The sequence below is a fragment of the Motacilla alba genome, chromosome 2 (assembly GCF_015832195.1).
Source record: "Motacilla alba alba isolate MOTALB_02 chromosome 2, Motacilla_alba_V1.0_pri, whole genome shotgun sequence".
Taxonomy (NCBI): domain Eukaryota; kingdom Metazoa; phylum Chordata; class Aves; order Passeriformes; family Motacillidae; genus Motacilla; species Motacilla alba.
Window position 1 is genome coordinate 43,171,190 of NC_052017.1, and position 21,228 is coordinate 43,192,417.

A 21,228-nucleotide genomic window follows, 5' to 3' on the forward strand; every position below is an offset into this window, starting at 1 on the left:
AACTAGAAAGGATGGGATATCTAGTTTTTTAGGTAGTGAATATGAATGTAATGTGGATGTGGAATTTTCTGTCATTTCTTAAATTTACAGTAGTTTGTTACTCATCTACCTAACTGATGTAGAGATTCAATTCAGAAATAGATTGATCAGTGATGCCATTGCCTCTTTAGACCTGTGATATGATTACTTGTCAGCTTTGCTTGGGAAATAATGCAGTGTAATGTTGGTTCTAAAATCATGACAGGGTTTCTGTGTACTGTACTTCAAACAGCTGAAAGGGATCTTTACATTATTAACCATAAATTAATTCCTAGGTGTGACTACCTCAGTCTCTACTAACAAAATAGGACTAGATGAGCGTTTTCATGTCTTTTGTATTGCAGGATGTTTTTCTTTGGCATAAAATTAGCAAAGTATAATTGATCCTCTAGAGCTGCCCTATCCTTGAAGATCACCAGTAGTAGCCCCAAATGCTTTCTCTAGGTGCTCACTCCTGCCAAGCTTTAAGGGTCTGTTGCCAAGGGTGGACAGGCAGGTCATGCAGACCATAACTGTAATGGCACACTAATGTGTAGCCGGGTATCCTTTATGAATAGCTGCTATAGATTTTCTTTTTAAAGGCAAATGTAAAGTTAATAGTGGATCTCCTGTGTAATAAATACCTATCTATACCATGCACTTAGCAAAGGCCAGTCCACCTGCTGTGAACATTCCCTACTGTTAGGTATATAGTGGAGGATTATTTCTAGAACTGTGATTTTCTTCGGCTGTGCCATATTTTTCACTTGTTAATTGTTTTTCCTGACAAAATTTGCAGCACCTGTTTGCCTCTGAGCAGAGGGAGGAAATTATCAAGAGTGCAATAGAGCATGCTGGCAACTTCATAGGCATCTCTCTGCGGATAAGGAAAGAATCCCTAGAATTTGAGCAATACTTGAACCTTCGCTTTGGAAAGTACAGCAATGATGAATCTATAACATCTTTAGCAGAGTTTGTTGTTCAAAAAATAACACCTAGGCACTTGGTAAGGCTGTCAGACTGAACATACTGGTTCCTATTAAGTACTGAGTATTCTCTTTCCTAGCATGCCTCTCTCTTGTTTTACAAGGAACCTGCGAAAAGAATACTCGCTCTTACAGAAGCTTGCTTAGTTGAGAGGGATCCAGCTACATACAACATTGCAACTTTGAAACCTTTAGGCGAGGTAAGGGGCATTCTTTCTCACTACCACTTCTTCAAATAAAGGCTCTAAAAGAGAGGAATTGATAATATATGTAAGCCTTAATTTGTAGAGTAGCTAAATAACACTACTTCATGAATATGATCCTTGTCCCTTATTTTCAGGTATTTGCAATAGTGTGTGACTGTGAAAACCCCCAGCTTTTCACCATTGAATTCATCAAAGGACAAATTCGAAAATACTCTTCAACAGAAAGGTAACTGGAGCTTCTGTGCCTTACAGATTCAAATGGAAGTTGCTACTGTAGTGCTTGTAGTTCCTCAGCTTCTATAAACTCTGACCCTTGGAGGTGCAAATTCAAAGCCTTGCTATTCTAGCAGTCTGCCACTTAAAATCAAGATTTGTTACAGGAACTAAATCTTTCCCATATACCTTCATCCTAACTTTGAGCCAATCTCCCCAGAAGTTTTGTGATGAACATGAACGGGTGTTGGACAATTAAGATACAACCTGTTTCTCCTAAGCAATGTAGTTCTGTGTATGCTGTACTTGGTTAAGTAGTGTATCTGAATCAAGGGAATAAAGCACAATCTAAGTAACATGGAAATGTGAAGGCTGTGAACCCTCTGAGCTCTCTGCTTGAGACAGTCTTAGTTGATTCTATTTAAAACAGCCAACAGAGCAGTCCCTGAGTGCGCTTACAGTTGTAATACAGTCTAATCCTGCTAAGTGAGGTTTTGCAGAAAGCACAGGGATGAATTGGCTAACAACATGTGTCACTCATTAACAGATAATCTAGAATTGATCCCATTAGTGAAAGGCTGCAGCTGGCTATACTGGGTGTAAGTCAGCTCTTTCCTTACAGTGCATAAAGGAACATTGGAAGTTAGTGGTTTCTTCCTGAGGTGTAGCTGTTGGCAGTAGCGTTAGTAAGAGATTCCAAGTATTGCTGCCTTTCATGATGTGCTTTTTTTTTCCCCCCCATTTCTCTTATAATTTGTTTCTTTGGCACCACTTCTCTGATACAAATTGTATATGTGTGTCATTGTCCCAATCCAGAGATTCTCTCCTGGCTAGCTTGTTGGATGGAGTGAGAGCCTCTGGTAATAGAGATGTCTGTGTGAAAATGACCTCAACACACAAAGGCCAGCGTTGGGGATTACTCAGTATGCCTGTGGATGAAGAAGTAGAGAGCCTTCATCTGAAGTTTTTGGCTGCTCCTCCTAGTAAGCTAATGCTTCTTATGTGGGTTTATAGTGCTCTTTAGAGCATCCAGGTATTGAGTTAGGTACTGTACACTTAACTTTTGATATGTCTTTTCCCAGATGGTAACTTTGCAGATGCTGTGTTCAGGTTCAATGCTAACATTTCCTACAGTGGAGTCCTACATGCAGTTACACAAGACGTAAGTATAGAGCCTTTACCCATCCTTTTAAGATGTTGCTAATGCAGAAAGAAATTAATGATTGTTATTTTTTAACCAGGGTCTCTTCTCAGAAAACAAGGAGAAGCTCATTAATAATGCCATAACAGCATTGCTCTCCCAAGAGGGAGATATTGCAGCATCTAATGCAGAGCTTGAAAGCCAGTTCCAAGCAGTAAGACGACTAGTGGCTTCAAAAGCAGGCTTCCTTGCCTTTACACAGCTTCCAAAGTAAGTGCAAAGTCTCTTCTAGCTTGGAAGTAGTAGATGAAAACAGATCTTGAACTTTTGTTAGTAACTTATGTCTGAAAGTGAGAAATGGAATTCCCTTCTGAAGAGGACTGTAAGACTCTGTACATGATGGTTTTCAGTAGTATGAGGCTGCCACCAGGCTTTTGTGCAAATTGAGAATCCCATGTAATCATTTGCAAGTAAAGCTGATTCTTCCTGTGCTAAATACTCTGTCTTGAGGCAAATACGGTTTAATGATTTTCCTAGTGGAAAAATTTTTAACATGTACCTTCATCTGTCCTTGTCCTAGGCAGTTCTTCATTCTCAAAGTATGCTGATGTCGTTGCTGTCTTCAGTTCAACACAAGATAAAATGGTGTTAGGAGGTTGTACTTCTGTAGTATGTACAGAGTGCTTGGAGTTTGCCTTAAATAACTTAAGGAAGCAGATAAACTGTCAATTGTTCTGTAAATGAAAGATTCTTTAAAATATTTCTGACTAGGAAATATAGAGCAACTATAATGTAGAGAATGATGAGAAGAGTAACAAAAGCACTTAGTCTGAGACCTTTAAAAATTTCAGTTTCTCTGTAAATAGTATCCTGTAACTACACAGATACATCTTTATTTTGATGAATATGCTTGGCATGTTGACAGTGAAGTCAATATTTTTCTACCAGAAATCTCAAATTTTTGAAAATATCAAAGTACTGGCTTGCTAAATGCAATGGGAGCAGATGCCTCTTGGCCACTGACAGGATTTCATCTTAATTTTAAGATTTTAGTTTCTTCTCTGATCTTAGTGGTTTTGCTTCTCTTTCAAAAGATTTCGAGAACGATTAGGAGTGAAGGTTGTGAAAGCCCTCAAAAGGAACAATGATGGAGTAACCCATGCCTCTATTGATATGCTGTGTGCTCTTATGTGTGTAAGTATTAAATTTCAGGTTCTTTCACTTTGGAATATGTGAACTTCAGGCTACTGAATGATGTAGAAATAGGGACTGCCATTCAACTTGCAGTGTGTTCAGATATGGAATAACTTGTTATACAGTGATTTCTTGCTGAACTGGAAGGAGGATCTGCTTTTTGTGTGTAGAGAGAGTGGCTTTTGGATTGCAGCTGTTAGGAACTGAGGTTTAAAATGTGGCTGCATAGTGAATACTTCTGTTTTTTACAGCCCATGCATGATGACTATGACTTGAGGCAGGAGCAGTTGAACAAAGCTTCCCTTCTCTCTTCAAAGAAGTTTCTAGAAAATCTACTAGAGAAATTCAATTCCCATGTGGTAAGTCAAATTTTGGAAACAGATTTAAGCTTCTTTAAGTGCCTTTCCTAATTGCAATGAAAATGCTTTTGTCATACTTAGATGTATCTTTGAGTGTATTTGCACCTACAGTTGAAAATACAGCTCTGTCTAGCACTGAAGTTTCTTCTAGTTAAGATTGGATCTTGACAGCTTAGGACAGAGCTGTTAATACCACAGATTTTGAATGTCCTGCAACAAATGTTTGCATGTTTAATATGGAAACTGCACATTTCTTTTAAGTAAAAGAATAGTGTAAACTTGGATTTGTGGGATTAAACTAGATAAAAGTATTTTGAGTCTCTAATATGCTTTAGAAACCAATTATTTATCAGGGTAGTGCCATACTCAGAGTAATGGAATATTCTAAACTCGTAGTTTTTGTTTACAGACTATTTTAATGCTATGAGAGGGAAGAGCACATTCAGCATCATGAATACTCTTGGACCACTGTATCTGAGTTACATACCTGTCTTCCTAATTTCAGGATCATGGGACAGGTGCCCTAGTAATTAGTTCACTTCTGGACTTCCTGACATTTGCCCTATGTGCTCCATATAGTGAGACTACTGAGGGGCAGCAGTTTGACATGTTGTTGGAAATGGTGGCATCTAATGGAAGAACACTATTTAAGCTCTTTCAGGTAAGACTTACTTTTTACTATTACTAGAGACTTCAGGTAATCAGTGAACATGAAATTTTTCTTGTTTTACTGAAAGATGGATTTGTCTTCAGCTGGTTAATGTGCCCAAATCTTTTCTATCTTGGTGAATGTTTTAGTAGCCTTTTATTTTGCCTTCAGATATCAGATTGAGGTGATTATTCTATGGTGAATGATATGCCAAATCTTTGTAGAATAGACTGTCTAGGACCTGTTTCCAGAAACACAGTAAAATACCACCTGGACTTTAGGATAGATTCAACAGATGCACAGATATTCCCCCGATTGGCAGGTTTTCTGCCTTTTTGTTTCTTTCTCAGTAAATGAGGGTTAAAACTAGTTAGAAAACAAGAGTAACATCCTCTTCAGCATTAAACCTGTAAGGATTGTAGCATTTTTAGCTAAAATGTCAGTGCCTTCTTACTGTAAAAATAGCATTTTCTTCTGCTTTTTATTAGTGTCAGCTTGTGTCAGCCAGTTTCCTCAGCATTATTTCAGCTTCTCTGATATACACTGCGGCTCAGTGCCAGGAATTCTGTCTGGTAGTTGCATGAGAGATGCTTGTTCAAAGACATAGGTTAGGAATTCTTCTTAAGGCTAGTTTTCACAAAACTGAATTGGAGGTAGAACAGCCATGTACATTAGTTAAGGAATCTGAATCACAGATGATCTAATCTTCAGTTTTTTGCACTTGGATAATTTTTTGTTAACATTCTGTTCTAGCACCCTTCCATGGCAATTGTGAAAGGAGCAGGTTTGGTGATGAAGGCAATAATAGAGGTGAGATTTTATCAGTGTTAGCTGGGATAGCATGCAAAATATGTATTGTCTATTTTGGAAGTGCAATTGCTTACCAAGAGACGTTTATTATATTAGCTTCTCAAAGTGGGGAGGGGGAAGTTGGAAGTGAGGAACAGAGCACCTGCTTAATTGTGAGTGGTTTAATACAGCAACTTGCTTTATCTTACACTTGGGGGTTTGGAAAGCATGTGAGTTGGGACATTAGGTAGTGCCTTGCATGTCTTCATACTGCAGTCAAGATTTGGCTGTAAATGTTGTACCTAGCTCAACCACATACCTCAGAGCCACCAGACTTCTGCATGTTAGAGAGTATCTCAAGAAGGAAAGGTCATATTTCCTGGGATGCATGGCCAGATGGAATGGGACTGGGATTAGTAAGCAGTAGTGTCCCAGAGCAGACTAGTGATGTCAGCCTCTATTCTTGCTTTGGCTTTAGGTTTTCATACGACATAATGTATGGGCCAAGTCCATACTTTTCAAGGGTTGCTCATGGTTGTTGCAGGGTGACCTTGCTAACTGACTCTTGACATTTCCTGGGTTGAAATTCAGGGCTTAAGTTAGTGCCTCATTGTATCACAATGGTTTATGCATCTGAAATCCATCTAGTACTTTCTTAGAATGGAAGTGAATGAACACTTGAAATACAGGTATTCCAAATCTTCATGTTTCCATCTATGTACCTGATAATGTTGGCTGAAAGTTATGATGTTTATTAAAAGTCCTGTAATTTAGATGAGTAAAAGCGTTGCAAAAGCTTTTTCTTATTCATTGCAACTAATGTGTCTTGAGTGAGTGGCAGTCTTACCCATGTGGCTGTCTAAACTGAACAGCAGCCATTAATCTTTGGTGGTTACTGTCAGCAAAAATCAAGCAACAAGCAATTACGTGTGGCTGCCGTTCTCTGTTTAATCCTGATTTATAATTGCAGTGTGAAAATGGTACTGCTACAACAGCCTCCTGATGTATGATGGGAGACAGGCATCCTACCCTCTTCAGTTACTGTCCTCATAGATGTAACTACCAGTTATCTGGTCCATGGCTTTGCTACAGCATTGAGCAGTTGCTGTTGAGAACTTTCACTTAAACCCATCATATTCTAGCTTCTGGTTTTTGAATATTAGTTGGTATAACTGATGGTCAAGAAGGCCTTTGAACTTTAGACTGAGATAAAAACAGCTTAACTAAGATTCTTTCCTTAGTAATCATCTTGCCCTATTTCCAAAGGAAGGAGACAAAGAGATTGCTACCAAAATGCAAGATCTTGCCCTCAGTGAAGGTGCCTTACCTCGTCACTTGCACACTGCTATGTTTACAATAAGCACAGATCAGAGGATGCTTACAAATAGGTATGTCCATCTCACTTGATATATCATGTTTAAAAAAAAATCTAAGTAATGGCCTAGTGAACACTGGGAAGTCAAGGAAGAAAAGTTGCAGTTCTCCAGGAGAATATTTTCTTTAGCAGCTGGTATGTTTTAGTAGGACAAGCTTCAGCTGAGACTGCAGCAGCTTAATAAACCCTTGATTATTTTTTTGTTAAGGTGGGCTTGGGTTGGTTTCTCATTAATGGCTCAAGTTTTGATTTTTGTTTCTTTTAATTCATGGAAAGAAAAGACAAGTAGAATGTTTGGAACTTGTAAAAAGTTTCAACTTGTACTGTACAACTGTATAAAAATGCACATCTCAGATATCTTGCATGCAGTTAGGATCACCCATCCTATCTGAGAGAGAAGTTTCCTCATAGAAGTTATTCCCTGAATTAACAGTCAGTAGAACTTGTGATCTCTGAGAGTATGCTATGGAGGATGAGTGATGATTCAGTTAATTCCCCCCAAATACAAGATTATAGAAGCTTTAGCCATGAATTCCTGAGGTGCTTAGAGTTGCTAAGGAATGTAGGGACAAGTGTGACACTGTGTGTCATCCAGGAGAGAGCAGGTATGAAACCATCTGTCATGTTAGTTCTGTTTGGTGCTACTACTTAAAATGTGCTTGTAGCAATGCTTCAGTTCAGTGCAGTAGAATCCTAGTGACAAATGTTGGCAGAAAGCATCAGTTGGCATAGAAGGCAGGCTCCCAGAAAGGATTTTCTAGTCAAAAACTGGTATTAAAAACTTAAAGTAGAGCATGTAGCAGTTCTTGATGGCTTATAGCCTCTTAACTTAAGCTGTAACTTAAGGTTGGCTGAATAAACGTACACTTGGTTATTAGATGTTTCTGCTCTGTTGCTCAAGTGTTCTTTGAGGTCTAGATGAAAAAGCATGTGCTGCTACTGTTCCACTAACTTCACTGGAACTTCTTAAAGGCAACACTTTCAAGCATGCTAAGCATATCCTTGAACAATGTAATGCTTTCTGCTCTTACTCACTCAAGAGCATGAAGCTCTTGCTCATCTTCATTTCATCAGCATGATAAGGGTGACAGTTTAGTGGTTTAAGAATCTGTTTAAAGTACTAACTTGCAGTTTGTTAATTTCAATGGCTTTTTCAGGCAGTTAAGTAGACATTTGGTTGGCCTCTGGACAGCTGAGAACAAAACCGCTATGAATTTGTTGAAACGTATTTTGGTAAGTAAAAACCAAAAATGGAGTAGTAAAAAAATAAAGTACGAAAGCTTACAGTATCAAAATTGGGACAGTCTGTATAGTAAACATATTCCCTTCTACCTTCAAGGGGAAGGTCTTGTCTGGGAGATCAGCAGTCTGGCATCTGCTAATGATAGGATATTGATGAGGTTCAAAGCATCTCATACTCTAAAAATTTTGTTACTTTCCTGACACTTTTTAAGATACTTTATGACACAAAACTTAAAAATAAGATGTCTCGACTTATTTTTTTGATTCAAAGGACAAAAATGTGGGAGAAATTGTAAGCATGTCTCTAATGTTTTTTCATGCCCAATAAGAAATTAAGGTATTAAGAGTTCTGTCCATACTTTCATGCCTTGCCTGTCCAACTTTATTTGCTTGTAACTTGGTTAAATCTATATGTTGTTAGTTCAAATGCTGATCGTTCATAGGTTCTTTCACCCTTACAGCCTCCTGAATGCTTCTTGCTTAAGTTACATCAGTGAAGTTAGTTCAATAAATAGTGCTGTAAGAAAATATTCTATCTGTTAAATTACTAGCTTTTAATTAGCTTTTTTTTTTAAGATAGCAGTTCCTTCATTTTTGGCAGAGCAAGCTGTCCTGATCTTGAGCACTATCTTACGGAAGGCTTAGTCAAAAGAGACTGTCTCATCTCTAATGTCATATATACCATTTAGTCCATATCAGAGTATATGGATGAATTCTAGTATTATTCATCTCTCTCAATATTGCTCTGTGATCAACTCTTTTCTTCCTGCATTCTTTAGTTGCATTAAGTGCTGCTTTAAGAAATGGGATATAGCCAAGAGTTCTGCTGCACTGAAGCCAATAGTATGTCTCTGCTGAGCAATTCTGTTGAGGATGGTGGCATTTTACTACTCACAGCAAAAAATTAAAAAAAAAATCTGGAGCTTTACATACTTACTTTAGAGTAGAATATAAATTCTGTTTTGAAATCCCTGATTTAAAGAAATTATGTTATTGCCTAATGTGATGGTTCCTGTTAATTAGCCACATGTGTGTTCACACTGGTTTTAAATGTTTTAGCCACCAGGTTTGCTGGCATACCTTGACAGTGCTGATCCTGTTCCTGAAAAAGATGCTGATAGAATGCATGTTAGAGATAACTTAAAAATTGCAACTGTAAGTAATCGTAGTTGTCTTTCCTATTCCATTATATAGAAGTATTGTCTTAGTAACTTTTCTAATACAGACACTTGACTGCTGCATTGACCTGCAGCAAAGATAACCCACAACTAAGTAATTGGTTTTATTCTGCAGGATCAGTATGGCAAGTTCAATAAAGTGCCAGAGTGGCAGAGACTGGCTGGAAAAGCTGCAAAAGAAGTTGAAAAATTTGCCAAAGAGAAGGTGGATCTAGTCTTGATGCACTGGAGAGATCGAATGGGCATAGCTCAAAAAGAGGTGAAAGTATTTGAAAGTCTTTGTTAGATAACTTGACTAAGTCACAGTTGAGTGTCAGAACACACACTGAAATAGTAAAGAAGTGTTGTGATTTGAAAGTTCTCCTTCCTTTTAGCAAACTCTCTACTGCTTACTATTCTTGGGTTAGAAATAGGATCCAAGGAGAATGTAAATCAGGCAAAAGAATTCTTTCAGCATATGTATTAGGCTTTAGCCAACTGTATCAAACTGCAGTGTAGCTTATATGCATTTCTTGTAAGATGATTATACAGGAGAAAATTCCTTGAAATGTGGCAAAACCAGTTTTTGAGGTATATTTGAAAGGAATGGAATATTCTTTGCATTCAAAATTATATACTTTACACCAGTGGAAAAAATTACATAGTTTACATCACACTTTACTTCTTCTTGAAGAATCGTAGAATAGCCTGGGTTGGAAGGGATCTTAAACATCATCTAGTACTATTCCCCCTGCCATGGATGCCAACTTAGGATACACTTGAATATAGATATCTCAGTGCTTGGAGGGCAACACAAGACTGTACCTAAAGTAGTGATTGAGACTTAAGTCATAAATAACTGTTTTGGTCTGATATTGTAAGAGGAGAGCTTCAGCATTGCTTGAGTCTGTTCGTCTCCTTTTTCTTTTAGTTTCATTGCCATGTTTGAAATGACAAACTCTTTCAATTATGAGGTGTTTCCCTTAACTTTCTTTACTACATTGACTAAGCTTGTTTTTATGCATTCTGGAAGTGAAACAATCTGTTGTGCATGCAAGGAAGGATGAAAAGTACAATGCAGAGTATTGAAAATGCCTGTCTTTGTACTTGTTCTCATATAGCAATAAGCTTTAATTTAGGAAAATCTAACTCAAGTTTGATGTAGAATGTGGTGCAGAAGTTTGGCAGTAATATTTGTGAAATAAGGTGAATTAGATTCAAAACAGGAGAAATGAAGAAATGTGAAAAACAGTGGAAGGTCAAATTGCACTTTAAACAACTTTTCTAGATACTGAGTTTGAAGAGTCATTTTTCTATGTGGAGTTCTGAACTGTATCATTTCACAGTAAATGTGTGCAAGTGTAGCTTGGAATACATAGTAGCAAGTTTGGTGTTACCAGTTTTAATTACTTCAGTGACCCTGGAGTGTTAAATGTATTTTTCTTTTTCTTCCAATTTTTCTTCATAATCAGGACAGAAACAATATGGTGAGTCTGTATCTCTCTTGTCACTTGTGTGGACTCTGTTGCTCAGACTTCTGCTTGCATGTGATACCTCATGTAGATGATAACAGTGATTTCATGCTTCATCAAAATAGGGAATCTTTCAGTGACCAAGTCAGGCTTGGTTTTATTTTTGTGACTTCCTCTAGTTCTTTCCTTTCAAGGGCAAAACATTTTTCATGTGAGTTTTCACCTCCATCAGCTTTGGAGCTGACGAATACCTATGGTGGTGGGAATTAAGCTTTTCTCAGAGATAACTTGCTTCTAAACAAATGATGTGTCAAACAGCTGAAAGTTTGTCTGGCATGATTTAACTCAATGCATATAACACTTGTGAAAGTCTGTTGCTGCTACTCACTAAAAAAGGAGACATTATTAATGAGGTTTAACTTAGTATGGTTTTTGAAGGAGTATAAAAAATATAGCCTTTTATTTTAAAACGGAAAAATGGGAGGTATTTGCCTCTACTGACTTATAAAATTTGATTATTTTGCAGAACATTATTCAAAAACCAGTGATATTAAGGAAACGGCGCCAAAGGATAAAAATAGAAGCAAACTGGGATCTCTTCTATTACAGGTGAAAATACTAAAGTTAATACGGTGGTCTCAGATACAAATTTTTATCTGGCTGTATATTTTTGTTAATATCTTCTGAGTTTCTGTGACTTTGAATTTCTGCCTTCCTTGAAACAGTGCAAGTGTTTTGTAACAGCTACTTATTAAAACCCCCTTAGATATACTTAAGGATTTCACTTGTGTTTAGGCAAAGGAGGAATTTAGAAAGCTTCTGAAATATCATCAAACTACATAATTTTTTCCCTTTAACCAAAAGGAAGAATAAATAACAAACTGCAGGTGCAAATCTGCATGGTATGAAGGCCAAGTGAAGTAGCACTGGAAAGTATTGTAGTTTGATGGTACCTGTTAGCTACTCAAGATGTTGTAACTTGAATTGAAACAAACATGAGCTTAAAGCAGGGCAAGAGAAAGCACATGGATACTGGATTTCAAATAGTGCCACAGGTCCTAAATGCGACTTGCTTACCTGTGAGTTCTTATAGCTGTCAAAGTTTACAAGGGAGGGGTTTCCATCTGAAAAGAATACATCACTTTGGCTAAAGCTGTTGTGTTAGACTAATAAAGCTTGGCTTGGCTAACAAACTATGTAAGCAACCTCGGGGAAATTCCATAAACCTAACTGCTTGATGTTTCTAAATGTCAAATGCAGTTTCATGAAAGGAAGATTTGTGTGCTCCTAAATCTTTGGTATTAAAATCCACTCTCAGTCTTTGGATCCAAAGGCTGTGTTGGTAACTGCTACTAAAGAATGTCCACTGACCATTTTGTGACATTTAAGACATCAACTTTTACTGCCTAAGTTACTTTTTTATGTTGTTAGTTTAAAACACAGCTGGTATGTGCATGTCTGCTGCTCTGGATTGTTTACCTGTAGCCCTAACTGGCTTACAGGAATTTGCTTGCACGTCTCCTGGTCATCAACTACATGCAGATGGCAAACTGAGCCCTAAGGGCTGACACAGGCATGCTTTAGTCTAGGCTGGCCTCCATGGCTATCAAAACAGTATACAAGTGAGCAACTGTAATTACTGTAGCAGCCTGGAGACCATTGCTCTCTGCCTCCTAATTAAGGTCCATTAATGCTAACAATCTCCCCTAGCTTGCTGGCTGAATCTTGTCTGCCTTTCAGATATTGTTTTGAGGGGTTTAAACTATGTAACTTCTTTCTTAGATTTGTTCAGGATCATGCTAGATCAAACTTGATTTGGAACTTCAAAACACGGGAAGAACTGAGAGATACTCTTGAGTCTGAGATGAGAGCATTTAATATTGACAGAGAACTTGGTAGTGCTAATGTTATCTCATGGAACCACCAGGAGTTTGAGGTAAATGACCTGCCATAGGACAAACTGCATCTGTAAAGTATCACTTGAAATATCACTTCTGTCCCTTATTCCATGAGTGAATCTTGTGTTGATGATCTCTGACTGCAAGCTAGAATTTTTTTGGGGTTGTGGAATCAACTGCTAAGACTTGAATCAGTGAACAGGTACTACTGTCCAGTGTCACTGGGCAACACATCCTCTTTAAGCTAACAAATGATGCAGTAGTGATGAAACCTTTATCAGAACCCATGGTGTATTCTTGCATTAAGACAAGAGTTGGTCCTTGCACTGTTGTCCAAATGAGTCAAACTTGTTTTTGAGTGTGTTCTATCAGAATTGTTTTGGGTACTTTAAGAAGTCTCTTCTTTCTGATAACAAGTTTGTCTTTATTTCCTTCATGTTTCAGTAATCCTGTGTCTGTTAAATACTGGCTTGCCAAATTGTGAATAGGTTATGGGGCTAAAACACGCTGCATTGTAAATTATAGTGGTACGGTCCTGATTGGCGTTCTCAAAACATCTTGCAAGATGTTTTCAAGTAATGTGCTAATTATTCTGTTCTCTTATCTCCAGTATTGTTGTGGTTCCGCACAACAATGAGGTTTTAATTAATGTGTAATGCTTAAGCAAAGCAAGGCCACCCTTGAATTCAACTGCAAGATATTCCTTAGATACTCCTGTTGCCATCCCTTGTTAGAGTATGGCTTTCTAGTGACATTTGAGCTGAAAACTGTTAGTAACAGTTCTCTGAAATGAGAATCAACTTGGTTTGGGGAATTTCTCAGCTCTGCAAATCAGGAAGAACTGCAAGACATCAGGCTAATGTTTTATGAGAGAGCAATTTTATTTATGCAATTTATCTCTATCACACAACTACAGGTTGCTTCTTACATTGATGCAGGAAATGGCCAAGACTGGGTTGAGATTGATATTTCTTGCCCTGGCACTTGTCTTTCAAAGCTTCCTTCAGGTATAGGTCAGGACTTTTGGGTGTCACAGTGTCTGCTACCCCAACTTTTAAGCGCTGCAAACTGGGACAGAATCAGAAGTACAGATTTGAAACTTAGTAATACAGACTTCCCTCATGTACTCCATGCTCCTGTGTGGCTTTATGCTGCTGGAATGTAGAATAGCATTCTTGCAGCTACACCCCAGGATACTTTGGGACTGGATTGAACAGCTGCTGTCTCACAGATTTGCTTTTAAATAGTATGAATATATTCTTGGACTATGCTGTAAGTATTTGAACTAGATAGTGGTGACAAAGGGTTTTCTATCAACTGTGAAACCTGTCAACGTTATCCCACAGTTAGTGGGATATCTTTGTATGTAATGCTGTGATCAAATCTGTAGATAACTTTGTGGCCTCATGACATTAATCCGCAAACTATAGATAAGAAAAACCACTATAGAGTGGCTTTTGTTGTATGTTAGTGGTACCTCTAATTGAAGTGCTTCCAAATGCTTGTTACCACTGAATATTGAGGCATTTGTTAAATTTAATGTAGTTGCTCTGAAGTTAATGATGGCTTTTATTGTGCAATTTTGCTTCAGTTTCTTGTTTTGTGAATGATGCCTCTAGGCTTTTATTATCCAGCACAATGGCAAGTATAACTAGTAATTAGGTCATGCTTGTATTTCATACTTGCAGTAACATTAAGTGAAATACCTTGCAGTGGAGTAAGTACTTATTAACTTGAGTCACTGAATGCATCATGTGTTATCCAAGTTCAGTTAATAAAACCAGCTGGTATTAGAAACAAATTAGTTAAAGGCTGGAAATGGAGATTTCAGTATGATGAGAAGCTTCATTTATTAAGGGGGCAATAATAGTCAGTTACTTTTATTCTGTAGAGGTGTGTTTCTTTAACAGAAAACTTGCAGATTTCAGTTTTCCTACAGCTTAGGAGAGGTTCGTAACCTTGTTGAGTTTTTAGATGCAATCAAGCTCAGTATTGTTATGAGAGCAAAAACTTACAGAAGGAGAAAATATATATATTGTTAAGTAAGGTGTTCTGTGTTACAGGTAAAATATGAGTGCCTTTCTGAGGAAATAAAAATAGGGGATTATTATCTAAGATTGCTGCTGGAAGAAGATGAAACTGAAGAGAGTGGAGCAATCAAAAGATCGTGAGACATTATTAAAACCTTATCTCATTCCTTAGGTCTGTGTTTGTTTTTTTTTCTAAAATCTCATTTCTTTTTTAGATATGAGTTCTTCAATGAGCTCTACCATCGCTTCTTGCTTACCCCAAAAGTGAATATGAAATGCTTATGTCTGCAAGCATTGGCCATTGTTTATGGAAGGTGTCATGAAGAAATAGGACCATTTTCTGATACTAAGTACATTGTTGGAATGTTAGAAAGGGTAAGAATTATGTTAAAGTACTGGATATAGTAGTTAACATACTGTTAATCCAACATATGTTCAGATCCTTCAAGTTACTGTGAAACTCAGGTTTTGGGTTTACAGATTGTGAATAGTTTTTTCCATGCTGTCAACAGCTGTTCTTAAAATCTCCCTTTGTTTCAGTTTCATTAAAATTTAACTAAAAAACCTGCTGATCATAGAGGTATTTCAAAGTAGTCTCTTTAAGGCCAAAAAAAAATGCAGATATAACCTCAGCTTGCTTTTGAAAAATGCAGAAGCTTTATAAGAGGAGAATCTTGTTCCATTTCACATTATTTCAAAGTACTGACTTTGAGTCGTAGCCCCAGACCTAATGGAATGATAGCTTTAGATGAGCACATGTGGAGGATTAGATTTGTAGTAGTAGCTGCTTTGCCTATTAAGTGTCTGTTATGCCTGATAACTGATTCACCTTGCAAAAATAAATTTCTGTGCAGTCTGAAGGAGTTCTTTCCTTTCATCAGCATGAGTTTTGGCTGTTGCAAGTGAAACTGAACCAGTTATTTTGCCTTGAGCCTTGATAATCTCAGCAGGGATGAAATATCCAAGACCCTCTCTGTCTGCTGGCTAAAAGCATTCTCTTTTTCTCTTGTGCTTGTTTTAACTGGTTCACTGGGAATCCAAATATTAGTCCTGATGGAAGAGTGGGCTTGGCAGAATGGGTGGGTTTGATCCAGGGCAACAACAGTGTTGGAGGGTAGCAAGGCATTTGCTCCTCAATGGCAGAAAACTATCTTTATTAGCTGTGCATGAAGCTTAACACTTAATAGTTAGTAGTTTTTCTGGGCATGAAAAAACAATATGGGGCTTTGCAGCTGCAACTATGTTGACTTTTTAAGGGAACTTCCAGTACATACTGTGAAATACTAAGTTGTTCTTTTCTGCTAAAACAGTGCACTGACAGGCTTGAGCGGGACAGATTGATCCTGTTCCTCAACAAGCTGATCCTCAATAAGGTAAGGTGGACACTTAACAGCAGTTTATCAGTATTTTGACTGTATAAAACAGTCTGAAGGAGTCTTTCAGGCTTACCTTGAACCAAAATTTAGGTATTGAGGAAGTTTTTGAGCAATGTTTGATACAGCTTTCTGGAATGTGATAGCTGTTATTTACTGGTGAGAAGGCTGAAGGAAATGTGTAGGTTTTGTGGTGATTGCACCAAATCCAGTCACTTTAGAGAATGATGTGACTTTTTTTGTGGTCTCTTCTTACTTGACTAAAACTCTGCAATGCTTAATTGCAGCAATGCTTATCTAGAAAATACTTTTGGTAACTCAGCTCATTTGTTAACAGAGGAATGTGAAGGACCTTATGGATTCAAATGGTATCAGAATCCTTGTAGATCTTCTTACTCTGGCACATCTTCACACGAGCAGAGCTACAGTCCCTTTGCAGGTACGGGGCCTTTGTTTCTTACTACTCATATGTTGCTCTGTGAAATGGACAATTCTTAAAAAAAAAATCAATGTACTTTTCACATTTCCTGTAGAAATGTGATATTTGCACTGTGAAGCTAAAGCTGTTCTTGTAAACATGAACTTTTAGAGCAACGTGATTGAGGCAGCACCTGATGCGAAGAGGGAGAGCGAGAAAGAATGGTACTTTGGCAATGCTGACAAAGAAAGGAGTGGTCCTTACAGCTTTCAAGAGGTACCTGTCAGCTTCAGACTCACAACTTGACAAATTATTTCTGTCCTGGTGACTGGGTGTGTTTCAAACAGTGAGAGGGACCATAAACAACAATGCTAAAGAATGTTCTCCAAGTAACTCTTTAAATAAGGATTACAGCTAGATAAGAGACTTGATGTGGTGCCAAGAGCTACAGCCTTTTTGGTAAGACTGCCTACCCCTCCATGCCTCAGTTAGTTTCAATATAATCACCACTTTCTTCTTCGTGATTTTATGACAGAGTTATAAACACATTGAAATTTCATGCAACTATAGTAGTCTGCCATATAGCAGTTAAGAGCTTGTCATGAGTGTGAGTGTTTAGGAGCAAAGGTGGCTCTGAATGCTGAATAAACTAAATTCCTCTCTAATCTTGCAATAGATGCAGGAACTATGGAACAATGGGAAGGTGACTTCAAAAACTCGTTGCTGGGCTCAAGGTATGGATGGCTGGCGACCCTTGCAGGTCATCCCTCAGCTGAAGTGGTGCTTGCTCGCCAGCGGCCAGCCTGTGTTGAATGAGACTGACCTTGCCACACTTGTTCTCAACATGCTCATCACCATGTGTGGATATTTTCCCAGCAGGTAAACAGTGATTTTTCAGCAGAAGGGGTTAACTTAATCTGGCAAATGCATGAATTAATAAATTGTGTCTTAAAGCTTTTCTTAGAAAGTAGTACATTAAGGAACTCTATTAAAGAGCCTTATACGTGGTAGTAATTAATTCTGTGGGCAAATAGAGAGTTTGTAAATGAGACAATACTAATATTGTGAAAGGGACTGCAAGAATGAGTGCACAAGCTATGTGCCTTTCTAATGCTATAGACAGGCTCTTGTTAAACTTAAACAAAACTGCTTTAAGGCAGGACACTAAACCACATTTACCAGGTCTGACAACAAACTTTGAAGTGAACAAAAAAAGACAAAGAATATGGCTTCAATAGTCTAATACTTTTGCTTAATAAAATTGTTTGTTCTTGAAAGAGAAAAGGCACACATGTGCTTACTGCTGTACTACTTGATTTTTTGAAGGGATCAGGATAATGCTATTATAAGACCTCTGCCTAGAGTGAAAAGGCTGTTGTCAGATAGTACTTGCCTTCCTCATATCACTCAGGTAAGTAACTTCAAAAATGTGCCTGAAAGAGTGAAAGTTTCACTTACTCTGTCTTCCTCATGTGAATACTTTCAGTGGGTTAAACGCATCAAAGAACAATGGTAACATTGTGCAGATTTCTGACCAATCAGTTGTTCATTTCGTAGGGTGTTGTTGCAAATTTCATGCTTTTCAGCCAATATCTCTTAAAGAAATATTTCCATCCATCCTTGGAGAAACTGAAAAGCCACCTGGACATGGTCTTTATCAACCAGGTCTAGAAGATGACACTTTTAGCAGAGGGGTTTGACAAGATTATATCCAGAAGTCCCTTTCAAATTTAAATGTTTTTTGATTGACACTTGTTGTTTTTAAGCTGAAGTATTCTTTAACTGTAATACATGTAAATTTCTGGGTTGTCCCAATAATTAGTTAAAACTTCAGTTTTGGTTAGATAACTTGCCCTACTTGCAGCTAATATAAATGTTTGTGTTTGATTTCAGCTATTACTGACTTTTGATCCTATCCTGGTGGAAAAAGTTGCTGTGTTGCTCTCTCATGTCATGCAAGACAACCCTCAGTTACCTCGTTTTTATCTGAGTGGAGTATTCTTCTTCATCATGATGTACACAGGTTCCAATGTACTTCCTATTGCAAGGTGAGGAAAAAGAACAGCCACAAGTACCTCTTGACCAGTCATGCTCAGGACTGCTGCTCTACCTCTCTAGAGGCTCTGGGGACTGTGGCTTGCTGGAACCCAACATGAAATTCTTCTTCTAGAAGAATTGCCTCCACATGATCTAGTCAGTCACTAAAAAGGGAATTTCTTATCCTTCCAGAGAGGGAATGAGAATGTATCTGATGATACAGTTCTAACAGGCATGCCTTACTGTATAATAAGGCATTTACAGGTACTAGAAAGCAGGAACACAGGCTACATATATGCTGATGTAGCTTTTGATATTAGGCAGCTGTTGAAAAGGTTTAAAAAATCCAATAGCTTCTTTCAGTATTGAAGCCTAAAACAATTTAATGAGTCTGTACTGTCTGATAATGCACTGCATATGCAGGTGGCTATTGCCGTTCATTTCAGTACTTTTCTTCTAAATGCAATAGTTCATAAAAAGCTGTCCTACACTTCCAGTTAAGTGTCTTGCACAGTGAAATGCGTTGGGCAATGATTGCATGCTTCCATGGTGATCCTGGTGTAATAGAACTGTCAGCACTTAGTCTAAAATCATCCTGTTTCATCCCTGCAGCGATGATCTAACAGCGCAGAGGTTGTCTGTGTCTCTATCAGCATCTTTTTTTGTGTGTGTAGAAAACCAGCTTTCAGGAGTAAGGCTTTCTAACTGAAAACATAAGGCAACATTTATAGCACAGGAGTGCCTAGCTTGGTGGAGTTCCCAACAATTTAATGAACTGAGTACATAAATTCATACAAATGTTGCAGTTACCCTTTTATTTCAAAGTAAATGTGTAATACCTGCTGGCTGGACTATGCTGGTCTGCTGTTATTCAACGGTACCTAAGTATCAAACAAAAAGAAAATAACTGCTGTTTCTCTTCTAGGTTTTTGAAATACACACACACAAAACAAGCTTTCAAGTCTGAAGAAGTGAGTAGATTGCAACAGTAACTATCTCTGTCTCCAAATAGTTTTGCAGACTACCTGTAGGTGTTTTAACTAGAATTTAACTATTATAAGGGAAATGGGGGAGAGTTTTGAGGTTTCAGATTAGTTAGCAAGACAGAATTCAATTACCTTTGAGATGACCATGTGATCTCTTCTGTAGACAAAAAGTCAAGATATAGTTCAAAGAAGTATACTTGGACATATTCTTCCTGAAGCAATGGTGTGTTATTTAGAAAACTATGAACCAGAAAAATTTTCTGAGATATTCCTTGGAGAATTTGACACTCCGGAAGCAATTTGGAGCAATGAAATGAGGTAACTGTTTTCTGTCAGAGGGACAAATAAATCTGAACTACAGGTTGTCTTGAGGTGGTATTTGACATTCTTAAAAAGCTGAAAATACCTGGGTTCCATGGCTTTCTCTTGTTTGCCTTCTGCAAGGGCAATGTCCTGCATTGTGCTTTGCTTGAACTATAAATAACCTGGGCAAGGGAGAGTAGAATTAGCAGGGGAAGGGGAATATTTCCCTCAGTGTCTTGAGTAAGTTACTTTTGTAAATGGAGACTTGACTATGTATATGAAGTGCTTTATACTTACTAATTTATATGTACTTTTTTATTACCAGCACCTATCTGTGTGATATACCTCTAGTAGTCCAATACATATTAAGTTCTTCCAAAAAGTAAAGAGGTGTTGAGAAAAGGAAAATATTGCTTTTAATTGATTTTAATACACTGATTTTCATGGTGTTCTAATAGAATAGGATAGAGTCCTATTCTAAATCCCTACTGAAATGTGGGAAACTTGTAAGGAAAACCTTTTCAGAGGAAATCCCTGAACACGCTTGTACAGTTAGTGAGGATTAAGGACTGCTGGGCAAGTGTTAAACTAACCTTTGTGACTTTTAGGCGTCTAATGATCGAGAAGATTGCTGCTCATCTTGCTGACTTCACTCCTCGTCTTCAAAGCAATACAAGAGCCCTCTACCAATACTGTCCTATCCCCGTTATCAACTATCCCCAACTGGAAAATGAGCTGTTCTGTAACATTTATTACCTTAAGCATCTTTGTGATACACTCAGATTTCCAGACTGGCCAATTAAAGATCCAGTAAGTAAGAAGTATTTTAGGATTCATTTAGTTCTTGATCTTTCAGTCCTAAAAGTTAATGAAAAGCCCTAAAATATTAACAAAATCAAGTGCTAGGTTTGTTGCAAGTAACTCCTTTATCGTGAATTTTGGTCCACAAATAAATACATTAAACCCTACTTATCTTGAAGCAGCATAGTGTTCCTTCCACATAGCAATCTCATAAGTGTATCCTTCTTGTGGTGACTACTTAAATAGCAAAATCAAGCATCCAAGAAACTCCAGAGACTGTTTCAGTGAATCTTATTTTGGGGGTGGGAAGAGGGAATGGAAATCATGACTTTGGGGTTCTTATTTGTCCATGCTGTAAAAGAAACCAAGCTAACATATCAGTACATTAATTGAAGAGATCTTTTTGGTACAAGTCTATGGACTAGATCTGTCTAAGCAGCTTTATTTATTCATGTAGCTTTTCAGTTTCAATAGTATCATGATTTGAGCTGTGTCTTATTTAAGTGATTCTCCATCTTCTGATTTGACTCTTGCATAATCATTTTAATCTCGAGGTGCTTTTATCTTGAATAAAATACATG

General features: G+C 37.7%; 1 protein-coding gene across 3 annotated transcripts in view; it reads left to right on the plus strand.

Annotated features, from left to right (window-relative positions):
• The window catches only part of DNAJC13 (DnaJ heat shock protein family (Hsp40) member C13), a 56,847-nt gene that overhangs the window by 14,809 nt on the left and 20,810 nt on the right, over nucleotides 1-21,228 (plus strand). For 2 of the 3 annotated variants that reach the window (XR_005256138.1, XM_038130181.1), the window contains exons 7-34: nucleotides 818-1,024; nucleotides 1,109-1,204; nucleotides 1,345-1,436; nucleotides 2,240-2,406; nucleotides 2,506-2,585; nucleotides 2,665-2,834; nucleotides 3,659-3,758; nucleotides 4,010-4,117; nucleotides 4,623-4,778; nucleotides 5,520-5,576; nucleotides 6,822-6,943; nucleotides 8,088-8,163; nucleotides 9,232-9,327; nucleotides 9,466-9,609; nucleotides 10,802-10,816; nucleotides 11,328-11,410; nucleotides 12,584-12,737; nucleotides 14,763-14,866; nucleotides 14,945-15,104; nucleotides 16,040-16,102; nucleotides 16,440-16,541; nucleotides 16,692-16,796; nucleotides 17,197-17,399; nucleotides 17,847-17,931; nucleotides 18,414-18,568; nucleotides 19,483-19,528; nucleotides 19,707-19,861; nucleotides 20,455-20,656. Coding sequence is in view for 2 of the 3 variants with exons in the window: in XM_038130181.1 (XP_037986109.1) it covers nucleotides 818-1,024; nucleotides 1,109-1,204; nucleotides 1,345-1,436; nucleotides 2,240-2,406; nucleotides 2,506-2,585; nucleotides 2,665-2,834; nucleotides 3,659-3,758; nucleotides 4,010-4,117; nucleotides 4,623-4,778; nucleotides 5,520-5,576; nucleotides 6,822-6,943; nucleotides 8,088-8,163; nucleotides 9,232-9,327; nucleotides 9,466-9,609; nucleotides 10,802-10,816; nucleotides 11,328-11,410; nucleotides 12,584-12,737; nucleotides 14,763-14,866; nucleotides 14,945-15,104; nucleotides 16,040-16,102; nucleotides 16,440-16,541; nucleotides 16,692-16,796; nucleotides 17,197-17,399; nucleotides 17,847-17,931; nucleotides 18,414-18,568; nucleotides 19,483-19,528; nucleotides 19,707-19,861; nucleotides 20,455-20,656 (3,303 nt within the window). In the remaining variant the exon portion in view is untranslated. The remainder of the gene's footprint in view (nucleotides 1-817; nucleotides 1,025-1,108; nucleotides 1,205-1,344; nucleotides 1,437-2,239; nucleotides 2,407-2,505; nucleotides 2,586-2,664; nucleotides 2,835-3,658; nucleotides 3,759-4,009; nucleotides 4,118-4,622; nucleotides 4,779-5,519; nucleotides 5,577-6,821; nucleotides 6,944-8,087; nucleotides 8,164-9,231; nucleotides 9,328-9,465; nucleotides 9,610-10,801; nucleotides 10,817-11,327; nucleotides 11,411-12,583; nucleotides 12,738-14,762; nucleotides 14,867-14,944; nucleotides 15,105-16,039; nucleotides 16,103-16,439; nucleotides 16,542-16,691; nucleotides 16,797-17,196; nucleotides 17,400-17,846; nucleotides 17,932-18,413; nucleotides 18,569-19,482; nucleotides 19,529-19,706; nucleotides 19,862-20,454; nucleotides 20,657-21,228) is intronic. The other variant, XM_038130182.1, reaches the window with a different exon arrangement.